The following is a 21,033-nucleotide window of genomic DNA, read 5'->3' on the forward strand; positions in this document are numbered from 1 at the left end:
GTTGATAGGCGTTTCTAATCGGATAATTTACTGATGAAGTTCGTAGTATATAAGACAATAATGGCAATGGCATCTCTTTAATCTCTGCAAAAACGCCATAGAATGATAAATAACCATGCACAGCTTATTAAACATTTATCACATAAACAACTTTATATACATAAACAATAGCAACATTTAATTAAACAATAAAATGCTTTGTGAATATTTTCATTTTCGCCTGTGATAACACTACGTATCGATTTTGTACCATATAACCCATAACTTCAAATGACGCCAAATTGAGGCGTCAGTGGGATTTGCTTATTTATATTTAAAAATGTAATCGTACGATTAATCATGGCTTAAAATTATATAATCAAAGTAATAAGGAATCATAATTTTTTTTTAATATTATGAGGTGATAATTTCGGTCGAGGCGTGATCAGATCTATCATAAAGCTCTTTAGACTTTATTGGATATGATCACGCCCCGACCAAATTATCATCTCATAATACTCAAAGAATGATTTCGTTATCCTTAATTCATGTGGGATATGAAGGTGGCAACATTGCAGAAAAAAATATATAACCCGCGTTAGCGGTTTATGTAATTTTTTTCTGCAATAATCGCTACCTTCATAACCCACATGAATAATCAAAGAAAGCATTTTATTGTTTATATTTACATCTTTCTTTTAACTCATTAATAAACTGATCATAAAAAGTAAGTAAAATTCACTATTATTATTATTATTTCGTGCAGACCGTGATTTTTCTTAGGTCGCTATAGGTTTCGACCAATCGATAAACAGGGCGTGTCGATTTCAGTCATGTCAGTTTCAGCCACTGTAGATTTCAACCAATCGATAAACGGGCCGGGTAGATTTCAGTCTAGCTGTTTCTATAGAGCTATAAATTAACCATAAGTTTCCATAAGAAATAGAGGGAATTATACTCGTAGACGTAAATAAACATATATAAATACAGTTTGATGACATCTATAAATACAATAGAATGATGTAACAGACTAAGTTTAAGATATGCAATTCATAGTAGGCTTGAATATCCAGCATGTATTAAAATTTTGATATTAATTCGAAGCGTTTTAGAGTAGAAAAGGATTTATCCAAGAAAAAATCAAAAGACTTTATTACCTATCAAAGATAAAGATTGTATTTAGGTCTATAAAGACAAAACATTATTTAAGATTCTAAAAATATCAATAAATGCTTTGGTATTAAAAAGATGTATTTTTCCATTAGGAATAGAAAAACTATTTAAAGCTAAATTCATTCCAGGTATTTTTTTTTTATCGATTTTCATAGATTAAAAGCAAAGTGGGACAATTCTTCAATAACAGGAAAAAAGATTATTTATTAGGACCATTCCGCTCTTACATATTGATACTTAACTATGGAATTTATATCTGTTGTATGGAGCATTAAGCCTATACATATATGTTATGCATCAAAATTCATTAAAGTTGAGGCTATAATTATGGACCTTAAGATATTTTGTATATAAATATGACCCAGTCACTTTGATTAAAGGTATTGTTAACAGAGTTTGATTATATGCTGTACTGGATTTTTTTCACTCTATTAGTCTCACACTCAGCCACAAAGAGGTTGTCACTGGTGTCCACACATATACCCCATGGATTCTGTAAATCACAATTGCTTATGTAGCGAAGGAACTTTCCATCCTGATCCAGGATGTGAATACGGGGAAGATAATAACTGTAACAGTCTGTTACCAGGATCCTACCTTGGCTGTCTGTTGTGATACCGCGTGGACGGAATGAATCACTAATAGTACAGGGAGGACCAGTGTAGGTAAACCGGAGTTCCCCATTTTGATTAGCCACCACTATTGCGCGATTTCCCCAGTCTGACACACAGATATCTAGGTTTCGGTTCTCAGTGATGTATTTTGTGCCTTTCGATGAATAGAGAGGCCGTTTGTTGTCAGCGAGCTGAATACTTTGTATCTCTGTGGAGTCAGAGTAACGCACAACTTTTGTTTGTTTATTATCATCACTAACCATGACAACCAAAAGACCTCTAGAGGAGGTTCTACAGACACCGAGAGGTCTCCATCCTTGTAGTCTGACTACTGTCTGTACCTGTGAATTCTTCACTATGTTTACGGTCCTATCATCTTTATCAGTATATACTAGATCCCCACTCCTTGTCACTGATATGCCCTCTGGCCTGTTCTCTGACTTGCAATTGGTTTGGACTTCTTTCACTAGTTCTCCCTGCAGGTTGTAGAGTCTAATTATTTTGTCATTGCCACAAGTCCAAATATCTTCATCATTCGAGCAGGACACACTGCACAATCTATTGGAGAATTTAAACTCAGTGTTTATAGATGTAATGATCTGTGGTGCAACAATGAGCTGACTGTACGGTGGAGAGGACTTAACATCTGAAGAATCCATAGATAATGTTAAGAGAGAACCAAACTCTTGATAAATATGTTCCGTATTTATCTTCTGAGGGATGAAACGTGGAAGAGTTAATATAAGTTTGGTAGGCAATTTTCTGAACTCATCATTAACTTATAAGGATAGGTTTCATCCTGCAGACAAGTTTAACTATATATATTTTGTTTACATTTAATTGGTTAATTAGCAAAATAAAGCTTGTTTGCATTCAACTTATAAAACAGTCAATTAATTAAAACACTAGATATATAATTATTTGATGCATCAGTTTGTTGATATCGTTGCATGGAACAGATTGAAGTTCATGTAAATATAACCCAATGAAGAGGTTTCATCATTCAACACCGTCATTTGGTCGCATTGATGTGGAGTGCTAATACCACTTTTTTTATAAGCAAATTGTATTTTCTTCAATTGACTATTGAACCATTCAGCCACAGCCATGATATATATTTCTATTACATTCGTCATTTGGTCCCTCGATTTTGAATAATTTATAAAAAGAAACACAGTTTGTTCATAAGTAATACTGTATTTTCTTCACTTTACCTATGGCACATTCAGCCACAAAGAGGTTGTCTCTGGTGTCTACACATAAAACGTATGGACTTTGTCAATCATATTTTTCAATGTAGCAGAGGAACTGTCCGTCCTGATCCAGAATGTGGATACAGTTGTTGTCACAATCTGCTATAAGAATCCGACCCTGGCTGTCTGTAGTGATGCCGTGTGATATGAATAAATCATCCGAGTAAATGGAAGGACCATTGAAGGTAAACCGAGGTTTCCCAGCCTTATTGACAACCACTACTGCACTGGCGTCACAGTCAGACATACATATCTCCTGATTCCTGTTTCACTGATGCATATAAGGTTAAACCCCCCATAAAAAATAGAGGTTCTCCGTTTTCTTTGAACTGAATAATTTGTTTCTCGGTAGAGCCAGAGTAACGCACAACCTTTTTTTGTTTATAATCATCGCTCATGACAACCAGGAGGTCACCAGAAGAGGTACTACATAAATTGCGAGGTCTCCATTCCTGTAGTTTGATCACTGTCTGTATCAGTGTATACTTTACTATGTTTACAGTTCTATCACTGTAATCAGTGTAAATTAGATCACCAGTCCTTGTCACTGCTATGCCATCTGGCCTCTTTTCTGAATTGGTTTGGACCGACTTCAAGAGTTCCCCATTGAGGTTTAACAGGCTTATCATTTTGCCATTACCACATATTCAAATATCTTCATCACTAAGACAGGACACATCACGTAATCTGATATAATCGTTATACTTAGTGTAAATCTCAGCGACGACTCGTGGTACATCAATGAACGGTCTGTTCCGGGGAGAAGACTCAGTACCTGAAGAATCTATCGTCTGTTTTGATAGATAACGCTGACAGAGAACCAATCAGTCGAATAACTTCTCCTTCATCGATCTCCTGACTATTAAATCTTGGTAATGTAGCCATGAGTTTAGGAGGCATTCTTCTGAATTCAGCATTTCTGGATTTGTATGCAGATACAAGTACTAACATCATTTGAGTTCATTAACTTCTTCAGACCAGTAATGCTCTTTTTTATTTCAGAAATGGTGTGTGTGATTTCATTTTTCTGTTTATTTAGGAAAGTCAGGTGTTTGGAATCCATTTCATCAAGATATGATTTTAGTTTCTTAATTACGGTGTCTATTTCTCTGTGCAAGTCTTCTCCGTGTTTGTCGATAGCTGTCAACTTATGTAAGTTTTCAATCAGATCTGCTTTCTGAGCTGGGATGGTGGATACAATCTCTTGATATTTTGGAAAAATAAATTTCTCTAATTCTTGTAAGTTTTTCAGCATGGATTTTTTTTGGGCTTTCTATCTTTTCAACAATTTCAGCAAATTCATGACCATTGTGTTCTTTTGAAGCACACTGTGCACTAATAGGAACGCCGCATTGTTCACAGTAAAGTTCGCATATTTTGTGGAATGTTTTTGACATATGGTAGCAAATCCCCGCTTTTTAAACGAGCCCACTTAGTGTTGCGTAATTTCATCTAAGATATGTTTCCTAACACAAACTGAACAAACATGTATGACACAAATTTCGCAATATAAAGAGGGGATCGGGGTTTCACAGAGATGACAGCTCAATAAATCCTGAGCACCATGCCGGGGGTCCATAATTTAATGGTTTTTGAAAAAGAATCTGGAAGAAGACATAATTAATTAGACAACTTATATCTTTTTTTTTAATTATAAATTTTGCAATGAACTAAAAAAATTTAAAAACAGAGTAAGCAACACTAAAAAATTTTTTTTACAAGATCACGTTCTTAATTTTACATTTTTCCCAGATCTTTAAAGTTTCTGGTTATTTTTATTTCATTTGTCTCTTACCGATCAAAAATATTTTTTAAAATCAGAATAAATACATTGAACTTACTACGTATTATATCCTGGAGACTAGTTAATTCTTCATGATCAAATACAATCCCTGTACATCACTGAATGACGAACAAAGTATTATAGCTTTTCTTAGTCTAGTAAATTATCACGTGACCATTTTATTTTATGGCTTTGGTGATTTAAAGAGTCGTTTCCCTAATCCTAATAATTTCATTTCGCAGAAAACACTTGAAATGTAAATGTTGACGCAAGCCATTCTTGATTTGACTTTCACAAGACCATAAACGTCTCTGTTTATTAAAATGTATGTGTCGTTTACAGATCAAACAGTCGATTAAAAGTTGTCAATTTTCCTATTCAGATAATGTCTTAAAATTAGTCTTAATTTGTGAATTTAATTCAATTTAAATTCTTTATCTCTAGTTAACTTTAATCATCCACAGCCACACCCCACGTTTCAACCTCTTCAACGTATTTCATGTATTATTTTTTGATGATGTTTGGTTTACGCATGTGCTTGGTTAAGCTTTTAAAAATATTTTTTTTAATTACTTACCATGCATCAACACATTATTATATGTTCATGCCCCCTCTCCTGATGCACTGTTTGATATTAAGAGCATATTAGGTACATGTAACGGTACATCATAGTAAATGGCATGCGCGGATCTAGAGTTGGGACACCTATATGCTATATGCCCATGGTGAAAAGTCATCGAAACTATTCATCGGCGGCATTCGATTTCCTTTGTTTTTAATTCTTTGTTGTTAATTTCTGAGAGTTTTCATTCAATTCAGCTTTTTGAATTGATAAGTCAGATGCAATCTCGTGATATTCATGGATTTTTCTAGCTCTTGTAAGTCTTCTAGTATAATTTCTTTATGGTTGTTTAGTGTTTCTACCATATAAGCAAATTCATGACTTTTGTGTTCTTTAGATGAAGAACACTGAACACAAATAGAAATGTCACATTGTTTACAGTAACGATCGCATATTTTGGATGAATGTTTTTGACATTTGGATACATTACAGATACCCGCTGTTTAAATGGCACCAGGTTGTGTTGTGTTGTGTTGTGTGGATTCATCTAAGAGATGTTTTCCAACACAGGCTGTACAGAAATATAGATCACAAACGTCACAGTTTAAAGGGGGGTACCGAACTCTCGCAAATTTGACACTTTAACACATCCTGAGCACTACGTCGAGAGTCCTTTGTCAGACACTTTGACGGGTTTTAAAGAGAATTCTGAGAAAAAAATTGTTGTGTTAGCTCGCTTATTATTTACACTGTTCCCAAATAATCTGCAGTGATGTAATATATCTTTAACATAAAACGTAAATGCAAAACGTCAAATTGTTGAAATGCGAAATCAGTTTGTGTTCTTGATTATGAACTTTTTAAGATCTTTAAGCAACGTTTCTGCTAGTTTAGATATTTTGTTTGTCGATTATGATCGAGAGTTATACTACTGTGATAGAATATACACAAACTTACTGCATATTATATCTGGAATGTCACTAACTTTAGAGGTCGTGAACAAATAACAATCCTGCAAAATACTATGTCGAATTTGGTATTTTCTCTTCCTAGTCCTGCAAATTATCACGTGATTCATTTTGATTTATGGTAGTGCTTAGTGCTGAGTTTTAAGAGACTTCTCCCTAATGCACACATTTTCATCTTGCACAGAGACACTTGAAATGTAAATGTTGATTAAAAAAAGTTCTTGATATGGCTTTCACAAGATCAAAATCGTCTCCGTTTGCTTCTATTTTTGTTGTAGTTAACTTATCAAACAGTCAATTGCTGGCATAAAATGCATATACCTTTAATAGTGTTCATACATTTTAACTTGAGCATTAGTTACTTAAATTAAAATTCTGCAACCAACGCAAACGTAAAATGTACCCTTTCTTAGCTATTTTTTTACATGATATAACCTGATTGGTGCATTAATGGGGCACAATCTCTTAATGTACATGATTGTACGTTATTTTATTCCTCCTCATTGCACACAACGTTGATGGAAAATGCATTTAGATTTAACTTCTACTTCTTTTATTTACTATGTATTTCAAGTTGTAGCTCTAATTTTCTGAGATGTTTACGACGACGATATGTACTTTTTGCTGTGATAGCCAAATTACAAACTCATTTTATTATTGTGTTACAACAAAACGTTACTCTGCATCTCATTCATGTCCTTAACCTGTTTATTTTAGAGTTCATTTTCCGAATTATTGGATTTATGGTAAATGTATATATTTTTGGTCATCCAACGGAAAAATGTCTGAATTTATAAATTTACACCTCCATCCACATGTAGAAGATTTGCCATCATACCTTAATAACACTACGGACTATCTCCATAAAACGCCTTCCTCTGGCCTGACAGACCATACCCTTCTCGTAACAATGGTTGCTTACGGTGCATGCAAAGAACTACGAACGCTAACGTCCGTTTCACGCCTACATTTTACATCCAAATATGTTGGAATTTCGGTCAGATATTAAAAAACAAAGTAATCTACTGTAGTCTGTCCCAAGATAATTTTGCTACACATTTGGACGATTTTTATTAAAATACACATGCATACCTGTGAAAGAAATGCAATTGAAATCGATGAAAAGGAATTTTTCCAAGACAACTTTATTTACACATTATCATTTTTCCCTCTTAATTCACAGGAACGAAAACAGATTTCCTACAAAAATTCATAATGGGGAATTCATAATGGGATATCTTTTCTCCATTCGAAGTCAATCGGAATACTGTGGTTTCATCAATATTCGTTGAATACCAATTTTCGTGGATTTCGTTGTTAAGTTGATCCACGAATTTAAATGTTCATTGAAGTTCAATTTCAACTAACATTTTGTATTGATAGGATCATTGGCCACGAATTTACGTATCCTTGAGCATGAAACTGTGGTTTTCAGAAAATCCACGAAACTTGATACCCACGGAAATTAATGGAACCACAGTACCTCGCGAATTTTTTTCAACGTTATCCGGGCTTAAGAATGGCTGATACAATGCAAAATCCCCGTAGATTTTCTTTTTTCAACCGTGTATTGAAACCTGAAAAGCTAGAGGGGGCATTTTTGGATTTTTTGATACTATAGAATGCACATCGTCTAAATCAAGAGGTATTTATAGATATTGAATACACTAAGAACATATGCAGCAAAAATATCTTGGGACAGACTATGAAAAGTATAATTAATTCCTTACTGATTTATGCTCAAACATATTTTTTTAGTTAAATAATTATTTTTCAAACGATAATTTTACTTACGGGGGGGGGGGGGGTGTTTAAACATTTCTTCAGTGAAATTGGTCTCTATGAGTGAAGGAAATATTATTTAGCAATTGATAGATGCATAAAAACTTAAATAGTACTTGCAGCCAAGCCGATATAAAACTTATGTAATATAATATATTTACCAAAATTTAATGAAAAAACCCCACATCGAAATCGATGCAAAATTAACAGAGTAACGCCGCTTCAAATTCGCTATTTTGGCTTCGGTCGATCACATTATTACTTATTAGGTTTGTTACTGACTGTTTACAGAAATTGCTGAGGTCGGTAAAATCCACAGAAGGCAAGGTGGAGCCAAGTAATTGTTTTGTTTTGTCCAGGACCTAGAGTTTGATATGTAAACAAACAAAAGATAATATATATAACAATTACATTCATAGCTTAATTTTCTAATTTTTTACCTTCCTAGTCAGTCGTCTGTGCAAACCTGGATGCCATTGTGAGATCATAATATTACGTCACGGCAAAGGAGGGTCACTCCAAATATTTTGGGGCTTCAAAATTAAAGGTATGGTTGAACGCTTGTGTAAAAAATCAGCTAAAAGAACGTTACGTCAGCCATGTTGCCATATAAATTTGACGCTCGTCGTGTAAAGAAATTTATAAGGCAATTACTTGACGCGATTCATCCATTGACGTCGCGACATTCCAGTCCGAGGCAAAACAATATGTCCATATGAGGCATCCGGCAAATATTGCTATTTGTGCACGCATTGCGCCTCGCAATACTTTTTTTTACTATGCAATAACAACCTCATTTAAATCTTTAATTTATAAATGCAGATGACTTAAACGTTACTCTTATGCGTTTGCCTCGAAATAAAACATTTATGCTGTTACATATATAATGATTCAAATCACAATTTTATTCACTTATGCGTAAAAATATTAATTGGAAGTATAATTCACCTAAAAAAAGTAAAGCTTATCATGCCTTATATTTCGGAAGTCAACAAAACGGTGCAATGTTTCTTATTTATCATTTTTTTTATTACATGCATAATGCTTTCGTTTAACAGTAACAGAGCTGACCAATGATACTACATGCCGATCTTTTTTTAAAAGGAATACCTGTTACCTGCTATGAGAAAAACAATCAATAGAAATATAATTAAGCGATAACGAGGCTTCGGCGGAAATAACGTGACAAGGTCAACCAGACTTCCCTTACAACACTATACAAAATATTTTTTTACAGTCGAAATGTGTGATATCGGTCTGATGTTTTAAAGTATCTAATTATTTAAAGTATTGTAGATTTAGAAATTTGAATGCGACTACATTTTGTTCTATTTAATGTTCAGATTTATTTTGAAAAATTGTAAAATTTGCTATTCTCGTAGCCTTTTTACCGATTATCATAAAATTTAAAAACACTTGCATTGGCAAATTTATTTTCATTATTTTTTTTTATTACATTATTTCACTTCACACACGACTGATCCGAGACAATGACACATATAGAAAGGTAAACTAACGAACCTATTGATCCAGAGACGTATGTATCTGGGGTATGTATACATATGGTACACGGCCCTGGTGAACGGGGGGGGGGGGATTCACACCTCTAGACTAGTAAAATAATTTGTGTATAATAAGCTGCTCATTTATTATCAGATAAAACAGAAAAATAAATTAGACTGTGTAAAATAAGGTGTTCATGATCGTAAACTAATCAATGTGTATAGTCCGCCAATCAGTGGTTAGAAAATCATATTTGAGACTCAGTATCAAAAAGTAACTAGCGTTCAAAATAAATGCAATATTTGGTATTTATTTCATCACATTAAATATGACAAAATTTACAATTCAGCAATTTAAATATTTTTCTATAAATGTAATCAAGCTATTATTTCGGAAGTAATTACGTTGATCATCAATTTGGTCTTAATTTCTTATATCTAATAAAGTGCAACTTTCTTTCGAGCGGTATGGTCAGCACTTATACTCCATACAGCTTAAATTGTTATACTGACACAGAATCATAATGAATATCTGAATAAACATTGACATTTTTGACAAAGGATGTAAATAAGTGTAAACTGAAATTCCATTATCGTATTTTTTAAAGAATACGAGACAGACTTCATCATGCAGCTATCTTGGACTTTCACCCTGATCCGTTTATGATCCTGTGTTTGTTTATATGCATGCTATTTTGATTGTTATTGGTCCGAAATCAATATTAATGACTAATCGGGCGACATGGTTATAATTTTATGTCTCATACGAGGAATAACCCCCCCCCCCCCCCGTTACCTTTTACAAAATATGTATAAGTTATCAATATTATTGATGTCATGGAAAATCACTTGAAAGTACATGTATGGCAATATTAACAAGTTTCTTAAAACAGTGGTGCTATGATTGATTGCCATTTTGCAATATAGACTGAATTAATAGGCTATTTAAAGTGTGTTACATATTTGCTGCAGCTATAGTATGTGCAAAATTTAAACTTTTTCTCAACATATGGTTGTTCATTCATGAACCCTCTTCATATCTTTCAGATATTTAAATCTTCAAAATAAGTCTGCACTGCGCAGTTCGACGGCTCTTCTGAGTGATTAAAAGGCATTATTTTATTCTTGTTTGCATAATTTGCATAAACATCAACCATAAGAACCTTGTATTTATTGATTTTTTTTTATCTTTAACAGTTTTGGTCAGTACTGGGCAGAAACTAACCAGTTCAAGAAATGGTTACATTTTTATCCTCAAATGTACAAGATGGCCGCACATCCCCCTTAAGGTATCTGATCCATTCTAGGACCTAATTTTTCTAACCTTGAATACCCATCATGTATTAAATAGTCTGATTTTAGTTAAAAGCATTGAAGAGTAGTAAAGGATTTCCCGGGATGTAGAAGTTGAGAAATCGATTTGACAGCGTGTTATTGTTTATTTGTTTGTTATATATGGATGCATGGTACGGTGGCTGCCAAAGGACATATGCTTGAGATATTTTTTTTAAATTCGTGGCCACGAAATAAAAGTCGTTCCCACGAAATAAAAGTCGTGGCCACAAATTAAAAGTCGCGGCCACGAAATAAAAGTCGTGGCCACGTTGTGAAGTTGAAACATGGGTCGAAGCGAAAACCGTTTTTGGTTCCGACATTTACACGTTTTCCAGAATCAAACTAGGAGGGCTTGTGAAGTGGATGTAGGCTATGTCTGTCCACCTCTCAAAAGAGAATATGGAGACAAGCACATTTTTTGAAGAAAAAAAATAATTACTAAAATATTTTAAAAATGCTTCAGGGGAAAAGATGCAATTGATCATGAGGAATACAAAAATTATGGGAAATGAATTTTATACCGTATATTTTTTATAAGTGATTTTTATATATTAGAAGCAAAGGCGGCAACTCTTCAAGAACTGGAAAAGGTCATCTATTAGGACACGTTCTGCTGTTACAAACTGATACTTAAAGATGAAAATTATGTCCAAGTACTCTGAGTATAAATCCAACACTATTACTTATCAGGTTTGTTGCTGACTGTTTACAGAATTTTGTGGGGTCGCGAAAGTCCATAGAAGGCAAAATGGAGCCGAGCCTTCTATGGACTTTATCGACACCTTAAATTTCTGTAAACAGTCAGTAACATATCTAAGAAGTGGTTTGTTTTGTCGAGGACCTAATGTTTGATATGTAAACAAACAAGGGATAATATATAATAATTAAATTCGTACCAAATTTTAATTTTATTTATCTTCCTCGTCAGTCGACTGTGCAAACCTGGATGCCATTGTAGGATCGTAATATAACGTCAAGGGCAAAGGAGGGGGGGGCACTCTAGATATTTTGGGGATTGAAAATTAAAGGTATGGTTGAACGTTTGTGTAAAAAATCAGCTCAAATAACATATAAATTTTGATGCTCGCCGTGTAAAGAAATTTATAAGACAATCACTTGACGCGATTCATCCAATGACGTCGGGACATTCTAGACAGAGGCAAAACAAATATCTGTTTGCCTCCAAATTCATTTAATCTGGGGCTATTATGGATCGGATACCTTAAGTTATTTCCTCTTCAACTCGTGCAATAAAAATGAATACTCACTTCTTGCATACATATAAGTAGTCGTACTGTCATTTAGATCTAATTCTTTCAAGAGGCATGTTTGTGTCCCTTGTGTGAGGATCTTAGGTATTGTTTTCGATCAACACTTTACTATGGAGAATCAGGTATCCTCAAATATCAAGTCGTATCATTTTTAGATATGCAACTTCGGGCGTATACGGCGCTTCCTCACAAAAAAGCCTACAAAACCATGGTTATTGCTGTAATCATCGCCAGACTGAACTACGGTAACTGCCTCTTATTTTGAGTTGCAAAGCATACCCTCAAATAAATTAAACAAGTACAGACACTGCAGCTCGTCTTGGTACAAGAACATCGAAACAAGAGCGTATCACCCCTATCCTGGCAAATATCCATTGGCTACCTGTGTACGTTCGTCCGCAGTTTAGAATACTGACAGATGTATATCAATCTCTCCACGGGTTAGCTCTTCGACAGCAAGGGCATAATACCTGAAAATAAGCTCAGGAATCATTGCGTTCTGAGTCAATGTCAAGCTTTGTGAGTCAGAAAATCCGAACAAAGACTAACGGAGAATCTCATCTTAGCAGGGTAGCAGCGCACTTGTCGAATACCTTTTCTGGTGACATAAAACAGGTGAAGTTTTTGAACATCTTTAAAGCTGACATGCATTCACAAATATGCATTATTTCCCTTTATCTCCGGCTACCACCATATTAGTTGTCGATTTCTATTGTTCTGCTCAACACTACACTACACAACCCCTATACAAGAACGAGAGCATTAATCATGTTTTACCGCATTCAGGTATTTCATACAGCCGAACACGTTATCTTAGATGAAAAGACCTGTAGAAACGCGTTTTGAACAAAACTAATATGACAACCACTGCACTGGCAAGGAATATCCAACGTCGAAATAAGACAGACTGAAATCCGATACTTCGAAAACCCTCGATAATATTAGACCGTTTTCCTGTGTATGTTATAACACCGCACATGCGCAAACCACACACTTTTGCAGGTCAAGCAATGTCAATGATCGCATGGAGTTTAGAAACGGTGCGGTGTTTTTTTTTTTGGAACGATGTTTTGTTGTTACTTTCTTGGATTTACTATCATTTAGCTACTGTGTTCGATGTAGGGTTTTCAAAAATATGCAGACGTTATGCACTCTGTATAAATGACACACGTACATGTATTCGATGTGCGTGCGAACTAAGGCAGCACTATCTCTGCAAAATATTACCTTGGAAATTCTTTCAAAGAATAAATATAGCTTGTATTTTTCTAATTGTTTTCCTTTATTTATTCTTTATTTCAACATTTCACTACAATCTGCATTTCATGCATTTAGAAGTCCGTGCAACCTGAACCGGAAAGCAACCGACTCTAACTTTCTCAACTGGTATATATACCCCAGTGGCAGTAGAGGAGTGATCGAATCTAATATGGCGACCAAATGCTTATATGAATTCATGTCTTTAAAGACACGTTTTTAAAGCACAGCTTTTAAAAAACTTGTCATACTTATTTAATGCCCAATTCGCTTGGACTTGTATGCTTTCCAACAATTATTCTTTTTTTCTTTTACGTTATTATATGAATCTGATTGTTAACAATTTCAACCTTATTTTTATAAAGTTATATATTTTATGTGTCCATTTACATATATTTTGATTATTCCTGATTCTTATAATACATTTTATTATGTCAGAACCATGTTTTACTGTATAAAAAGTAACAGTAAATTAAACAATCTGTTTTTATCTGTTTAAATATAAACACATTTTGCTTTAATCTAATGAAAGAATAACAGCAACATTTTCACAAAAACAGTCTGCAATTATAATGTACTAATACATTTAATTTTTTGGTTTGTATACATGTAACAAATTTGATATAAAAATCATCATGGTTTTTCGGTCATGTCGGTTACTTGTAATATTGTATTTTCTTCACTTTTCCTGTGATGGGCTCGGCCACAAAGAGATTGTCTTTGCTGTCTATACATAAATAACAAGGAGCCTGTAAATGACAGTTCTCAATGAAACGGAGGAACTCTCCATCCTGATCCAGAATGTGGATACGGTTATTGTCACGATCTGCTGTCAGGATGCGACTCTGGCTGTCTGTTGCAATGCCGAATGAATTAAATGATCCATCGTTAATAGAGGAAGGACCGGTGTATCTAAACCGGAGTTCTCCGGCCTGATTGACCACCACCACTGCACAGGCTTCATTGTCAGCTACACAGATATCTAGGTTTTTGTTCTCGGTTATATATTTAGAGGAACCAAATGGATAAAGAAATCGACCTTTGTCATCGTACTTTATAGTTTGTTTCTCTATATGGCCCGAGTAACGCACAACTTTTTATTTATCACTACTACGGTAGTTATGGTTGATCATAATAACCAAGATGTCACCATTGGAGGTACTACAAACACCGACAGGTCTAAATCCCCATGGTCTGATCAATGTATCTACCTGTGTATCGTTTATAATGTTCACAGATTTATCATTGTAATCGCAATAAACAAGATCTCCACTGCCTATTACAGCTATATCTATTGGTGAGTTTCGTGTAACGGTTTGGATTGACTTCACTAATTCTCCCCGGCTGTTGTAGAGTTGTATCATTTTGTTATTACCACTTGTCCAAATATCTTCATCACTCAGGCAGGACAAACAATATAATGCGTTATTCGAGCCTTCATACTCTGTGTTAATATCCATGATGATCCTTGGTACATCAATGAATAGTCTGTCTAGGGAAGGGGACTCAGCACTTGGAGAATCTAATGTGAAGCTATCATCTTCTGTTTTGATCGATAACTCTGACAGAGAACCAAACTGTTGATAAATAAGCTCTTTGGTAATTTTCTGAGGGCTAAAACTTGGCAAGGTAACTGTAAGTTTTGGAGGCAGTATTTTGAATTCAGCATTTTTGGATTTGTAGGCAGAAACAATGCTAATTTCAGTGGAGCACAGTGGTTTCTTCAGATCTGCAATGCCCTCTTCTATTTCGTATTTAATGCGTGTGATTTTGTTTTCATGATTTTGTAGTAATTTCAGGTGTGTTAATTCTATTTCCTCAAGATTTGATTTAAGTTTCTTGATCATATTGTCTATTTCTCTATGCAGGTCTTCGCCATGTTTTTCAATAGCTGTTGTCATTTTCTTTGAGTTTTCTGTAAGATCAGCTTTCCGGACTGGATGATAGATGCAATCTCTTGATATTTAGGATAAATTGATTTCTCAAGTTCTTGAAGATCTTTTAGTATAATTTCTTTAAGGCTCTCTAGTCTTTCCACAATTTCTACAATTTCATGACCTCTGTGTTCTCCAGACGAAATACACTGTACACAAATAGGAATGTAGCATTGCTCACAGTAAAGTTCACATATTTTTGAAGAATGTTTTTCACATTTAGTAGCAGATCCACGCTTTTGTAGTGGCACAACTTTGTGTTCCGTAGTTTCATCTAGGATATGATCCCCCACAAAGACTTTGCAGAGTTGTTTGTGGCAAATGTCACAGTACAGAGGGGGGTCCCGGGATTCGCATAAATTACACTGTAACATACCCTGCGCACAAATCTTTGGGTCCATGCTAAGACACTTTGTTTACTGTTCTTAAATAATTAAAAAAAACTCTAATTATCTTACTTTAACAGTTCTTATAAGATCTGTACTGATTTTCATTTTTCTTTATCTTTGTCTTGCCGTAAGTTTATGTAATCTTAAATTGTGTATGAAAAATCCGTTAACGTTTTTCATTATAACATTTATTGAGAGTTGTAATAGTGGATGTTTTCTCTTATATTGATTTCATTTATCATTTACTGAGCATACAGTTGATACCTGAGTATAATATGAACATACGTACATGTACAAAAAATGATTAGCTCCTTCATGAAGAAATTACAACTATCCAACACACTTAAACATGGCGGACTGGTATTTTTCCCCTTGACAGTCTAACAAATCAACACGTGATGACATGATTTAAAGAGAGAGAGAGAGAGAGAGAGAGAGAGAGAGAGAGAGAGAGAGAGAGAGAGAGAATAGTATAAGAGAAAATGGGGATGGATGTTATAGTCACTAAATATATTTCCTTTGGTAAATTCATTTGGATCTACATTGCAGTTCACGGGGTTTAAAACGCAAATGTTGAGATAAAAAGGTCGCCTCATATACAATATTTAAAAAAATTATTAATATAAAAACACAGTTTTTACATGTAATTAATGAACAATTACAACGATTTGAAATTCTTTTATTGATATAAACATTATGTTTAAGTATATATATTTAAACAATGCAATTATGTTTATTTCATATAGGACATTACTAAGTACGTTTATATACATGAATTTTCTTTACTTCACCTTTTTCCACTCAGTTACAACGAGATTGTCTTTAGGGTCAACACATTACCCCACGGCTGTTCAATCTCCATATATTGTAATAATTTAAAACATCTGATTTTCTTTAAAAAGATCAAGTTAAAACATGATTTACATTGATATAGTTCATGATCTAAAAGCAGTTATTAAGTATACCTGGTTAATATATATATATATATATATATATATATATATATATATATATATATATATATATATATATATATATATATATATATATATATATATATATAACACTTGTACATATAACCCATATGCATAAATATATGAAAATACATACAAATCTGAAGTAGATTAGCACATGATGATGAACCAATATTTGATTAAGAATTACAAATTAAGACAATGTCCACTGTAAAAATTCACCAAGAGTTTAATACGTTTAATCAATATAATATAGTCCCAAAATCAGATGTTCACTCCTAGTTTCACACTTCCATAAATATTTTTAATTATATTAGCTAATGTGTCTTAAAAATATTAGTAATGCTACCTAATGATTGGCCATTGCTGAGAGAGAGAGAGAGAGAGAGAGAGAGAGAGAGAGAGAGAGGTGTATTTTTTGTCTGTTTTGCCAAAAAAGAGACATATGGGCAAAAGTGTGTTTGTTTTTATTAGTTAAGGAATCCACAATGCAGTTTATTAGGTGTGGCCTCCTTAATGTTTAGATGACATTTTAAATAGCCCAAAAAATATATTTTAAATTAGAACAACAATTAAACGCTCAAAAAATTATCAAATCATTAAGCAAATTGTCTTAAAACTTCCTTTTCCTAATGCCAATAATATATCTTAATTATCAAACTTTTATCAAATTCTAACTTTCAAGAAATCAATAACAACAGAATGAATTTAAGGACTAAAGGTGCAAGATCAAGATAGAAACACATTAACTTGAAAGAAAATAACCTTGTTTACATTATTTCAAAGACTGAGCTTGTATATTGCTTATAATTTGGATTTGAATTTGAATGAGCAGTAGAATATATAAAAATTATCATTGAAGTTTCAAATTTTCATATCATTCGCAATAAAAAATACCTCTTATAAATAACTCTGAAACTAAATTCAACCTAACAGCTTATACAATATGTTCAGAAGAGGTATCATTCACATTTTAATGGAAAGAAAATTTAAATAATCGATTAATAATCGATTAAAAGTCACAAGGAAATCGATTACAATTGATTACAGGACAAAAATTGATGTAATCGATTAACAATCGATTACACAAATGTCTCTTTGAAATCAATAAGTAATTGTACCCATGCCTGTTATGCATGATAGGGTTTTGTAGGGTTTTGGGAGGGTTATATAACTATTTCCTGTGAAGAAAAGCCCTTTACGTGAGAGCAATATAAATATTTCCGATGTGATTCAGCGTTTTCAGGTCATACAACTATTTCATCTGTGACATAATTCAAAACAGCATTCAAAAAATAAATTTGAGGTTAGAAAAAACATTTAATGTTTTTATTAAGAGATCAAGTTATTTAACTCAACAAACAGAACGTTCAAAAGCAATTCAATCAATGTGAATGGAATAAATACGCACACATTGTTTATTTAAGTTTTAAGTCATCAAATATCAATTAATTCTATCCTTCAGTTTATCTTGTTAAAGCTGATAAAGTTTTATATTTCTAGTTCCACTGCATACACATATAATACGTTCATCTTCGTTGACCTTGCAAAACGTTGGAGTAGGAATATTCTCTATGACCCTAATACGCTTTCCTGAGCTCGACAGGACATGTAGATTGTTGCTTGTAGAGCCCGCTATGTAAATATTATCGCTGGAGTCAACATCTAATTCTATCGGCTGTTTCAGGTCACCCGTTTGATATTTCCAAACCTCAAAACCGTTATCATTTATAGCTGTCACTGTTTCTAGTTTCCAATCAGAGTACACGATTAGACCGTTTTTTGTTGCTGTTATGTGTAAGACATTTCTTCCATTTACATCATACCTCTGCAGTATTTCTCCCATTCGATTAAGTTTTAAGATTTGATTTCCACAAGCACCATATAAGTTGTCTTCCCAACAGGCTATCCCCATAATATTAATGCTTTTCAGGTGAAAATTTCTTATTTTATGAAAATCATCAGACGAAAATACGTCAACAGTATTGGATGCAGTGTTTTTCACAAAAATCTCATCTTCACATTGAACAGCACCATATGGTTTCTTAAGACCATCGATTACTTTAATGCAGTCTCAATTTTGATCGTATACCAAACACGTTTCATCGCCTTTGTGTTTAACAACCAAAAATCTGCCTCTTGAGAGAAATAAACCACAATAAATGGTGGCATTCTCAATTGGAAACTCCTTAAACTTTGTTAATTCAACAGTGCTTATGTCAAATTGAAAGACGCGGGTGATTTCAGAAAGTTTTACATTGGCAATTTTTCTTATCTCTGTTGTAATTTTCATCCACGATGGTTCTTTTTCTGATGCAATTTTTAGCTGTATTCTTTTGAAATTGTTTTGCTTAATTTTTTGAAATATTTCTTTAGCTGTGAAATATTTCAGTATCAGATCTTCGTTGTTTTCTGTTCCTTTCGCTTTTTCAATTTCTTCCTTACAGTTGTCAACACAGGAGACCCCGTCCTCTATTTTTTCTATCTCTCTTTGCAATTTTTCTCTGCCGTTCTTCTGAGTTAAAAACATTTCATTTATATGCTCCTTTTTTAATTGTTCTATATGTTGCATTATATCTGAAGTCTCTTCTTCAAGTTTGGCGACGCTTTCATCTACCATATTTTCAATTTCAGATATATTGTTCATTTCTTCGTTTTTTACTTTCATTAAATTCCGTCTAAATGTATTCAAATCGGAAAGCATGCAGTCCATCTTTCTACTCTCTCTCAAGATGTGTGCGACGTTCTCTACTGTATCTACCTTCTCACATTTCCTATGCTCTGTACCCACACACAGACCACAACACGGCTGCTCATGCTCATGACAATACATCTGTATCTTTTCATTTTTATGTTTAGGACAACAATTTGAAAGTCTTTTTTCGGGAACTATCGGCATTGATAACATTTCACTTATCTTTATTATCGTGTGATCTCGGGACGCCATATTCTTTCTATGATATTTGACACACAACATGCATAAGTACTCATTGCATGATAAACAATAGTCAGAAGTCTTTTCTCTCTCATTGTCTCTTAAACAAGGTTCACAATATGTTTCATCTGGTCCAGCAACCAGTTTTTGTAAAACGTCATTAATCGGATAAAGACCGACCCAATCTTCCGGTTTTTCAGGATCTCCAAGGCTAGGAATGTAAGAACGGCACACCGGACAATGAAATCCCAAACGTGCCTCCTTAGATTTGCACTGACTGATAATATATGAAGATAAACAAACGTGGCAGAATGAATGTTTACACGGGAGATATCTCGGTGTTTTAAACTTTTCATAGCAGATTGAGCACACTCTAACGTCATCAACTATAAATGTTTTGGTCTCAGAAGTTGCCATGCCAATATGAGTAGTTTAACTTAAACCGAAAGTTGACATAAAAGCTGTGTTTCCAGATGCGTAATATTATGTTTATCTGAAGAAAAAAAAACTAAATAGCTTTTAACAAATCCAATACGCACTACAAAATATATTCTTAAAACATATATATTCTAATTAATACCTGCTGCGAAATGGCTCTCAAAATGGATTATCATGTTAGTAGTTAATAGTGTGCGGTATTTGGGTCAAAATTAAAGAGAATTTGCAGAGAATAATGTTAAGTTAAAAACTTACGATGTAAATGTTTAACTATTTTATCTTCGTATCAATCATTTAATATTAAATTGTAATATTAAAGCAGAACGTTGAAAATCAGAATAATTTAAGATTAAAACAAAAACAACCGCCTAGTTTCCTTAATTAATTACGTATTTAAGTTTCATTAAATATCACTTTTTTATTTAAAAAGGGAAATTATATATATATATATATATATATATATATATATATATATATATATATATATATATATATATATATATATATATATATATATATATATATATATATATATACACACACACAAACCTTGTATTCCTCAATTCCATTTCGACTAAAATTATTTACCAGATCAAGGTCTACCCAGATAGCAAGCTTATATTGGCCCAGCGTTGGCCCGTTGTTATCATTTATGTGGGCCCAATGTCGGAAAATAACATCGGACCAATGTAATTTTGCTCATCGGCGCAGCATTGCACCAACACGCTGGCGTAACGTTGGCCCATTGTCAGTAGATTGACAGTTTTAATGTTGGCCCAATGTTGGGGCAACGATTTAATCCAAACAATATTCCCCAAACTTTGTCCTTATAAAACAATTTCACAAAGATTAACAGTAAGTCTAATCTTCATTGTTTTCTCACA

At 33.5% G+C, this 21,033-nt stretch overlaps 3 protein-coding genes and 1 pseudogene across 3 annotated transcripts in view; all 4 read right to left on the reverse strand.

Annotated features, from left to right (window-relative positions):
- The window catches only part of LOC128162861 (uncharacterized), a 36,379-nt gene extending 20,460 nt beyond the window's left edge, over positions 1-15,919 (reverse strand). Inside the window, exon 1 of the mRNA XM_052826278.1 lies at positions 15,912-15,919. The gene's annotated coding sequence lies outside the window, so the exon portion shown is untranslated. The remainder of the gene's footprint in view (positions 1-15,911) is intronic.
- Positions 1,227-2,525, reverse strand: LOC128162862 (uncharacterized). The gene has a single exon (XM_052826279.1). The coding sequence runs from the start codon at positions 2,423-2,425 to the stop codon at positions 1,553-1,555; it is 873 nt and encodes a 290-aa protein (XP_052682239.1). The 5' UTR covers positions 2,426-2,525; the 3' UTR covers positions 1,227-1,552.
- Positions 14,048-16,151, reverse strand: LOC128162859 (E3 ubiquitin-protein ligase TRIM71-like; annotated as a pseudogene).
- A 1,959-nt stretch (positions 16,152-18,110) lies between these two features.
- On the reverse strand, positions 18,111-20,306 carry LOC128162864 (probable E3 ubiquitin-protein ligase MID2). Its single transcript, XM_052826280.1, has one exon. It carries the CDS (start codon positions 20,126-20,128, stop codon positions 18,851-18,853), a length of 1,278 nt encoding a protein of 425 aa, XP_052682240.1. The 5' UTR covers positions 20,129-20,306; the 3' UTR covers positions 18,111-18,850.
- Positions 20,307-21,033: the final 727 nt, after the last annotated feature.

Source organism: Crassostrea angulata, chromosome 9 (assembly GCF_025612915.1).
Source record: "Crassostrea angulata isolate pt1a10 chromosome 9, ASM2561291v2, whole genome shotgun sequence".
NCBI classification, from domain to species: Eukaryota; Metazoa; Mollusca; class Bivalvia; order Ostreida; family Ostreidae; genus Magallana; species Magallana angulata.

What these genes read in the sequence shown, in the direction of transcription:
- LOC128162862 (XM_052826279.1), bottom strand. Translation starts at nt 2,425, where the DNA reads ATGGATTCTTCAGATGTTAAGTCCTCTCCACCGTACAGTCAGCTCATT.
- LOC128162864 (XM_052826280.1), bottom strand. Translation starts at nt 20,128, where the DNA reads ATGGCAACTTCTGAGACCAAAACATTTATAGTTGATGACGTTAGAGTG.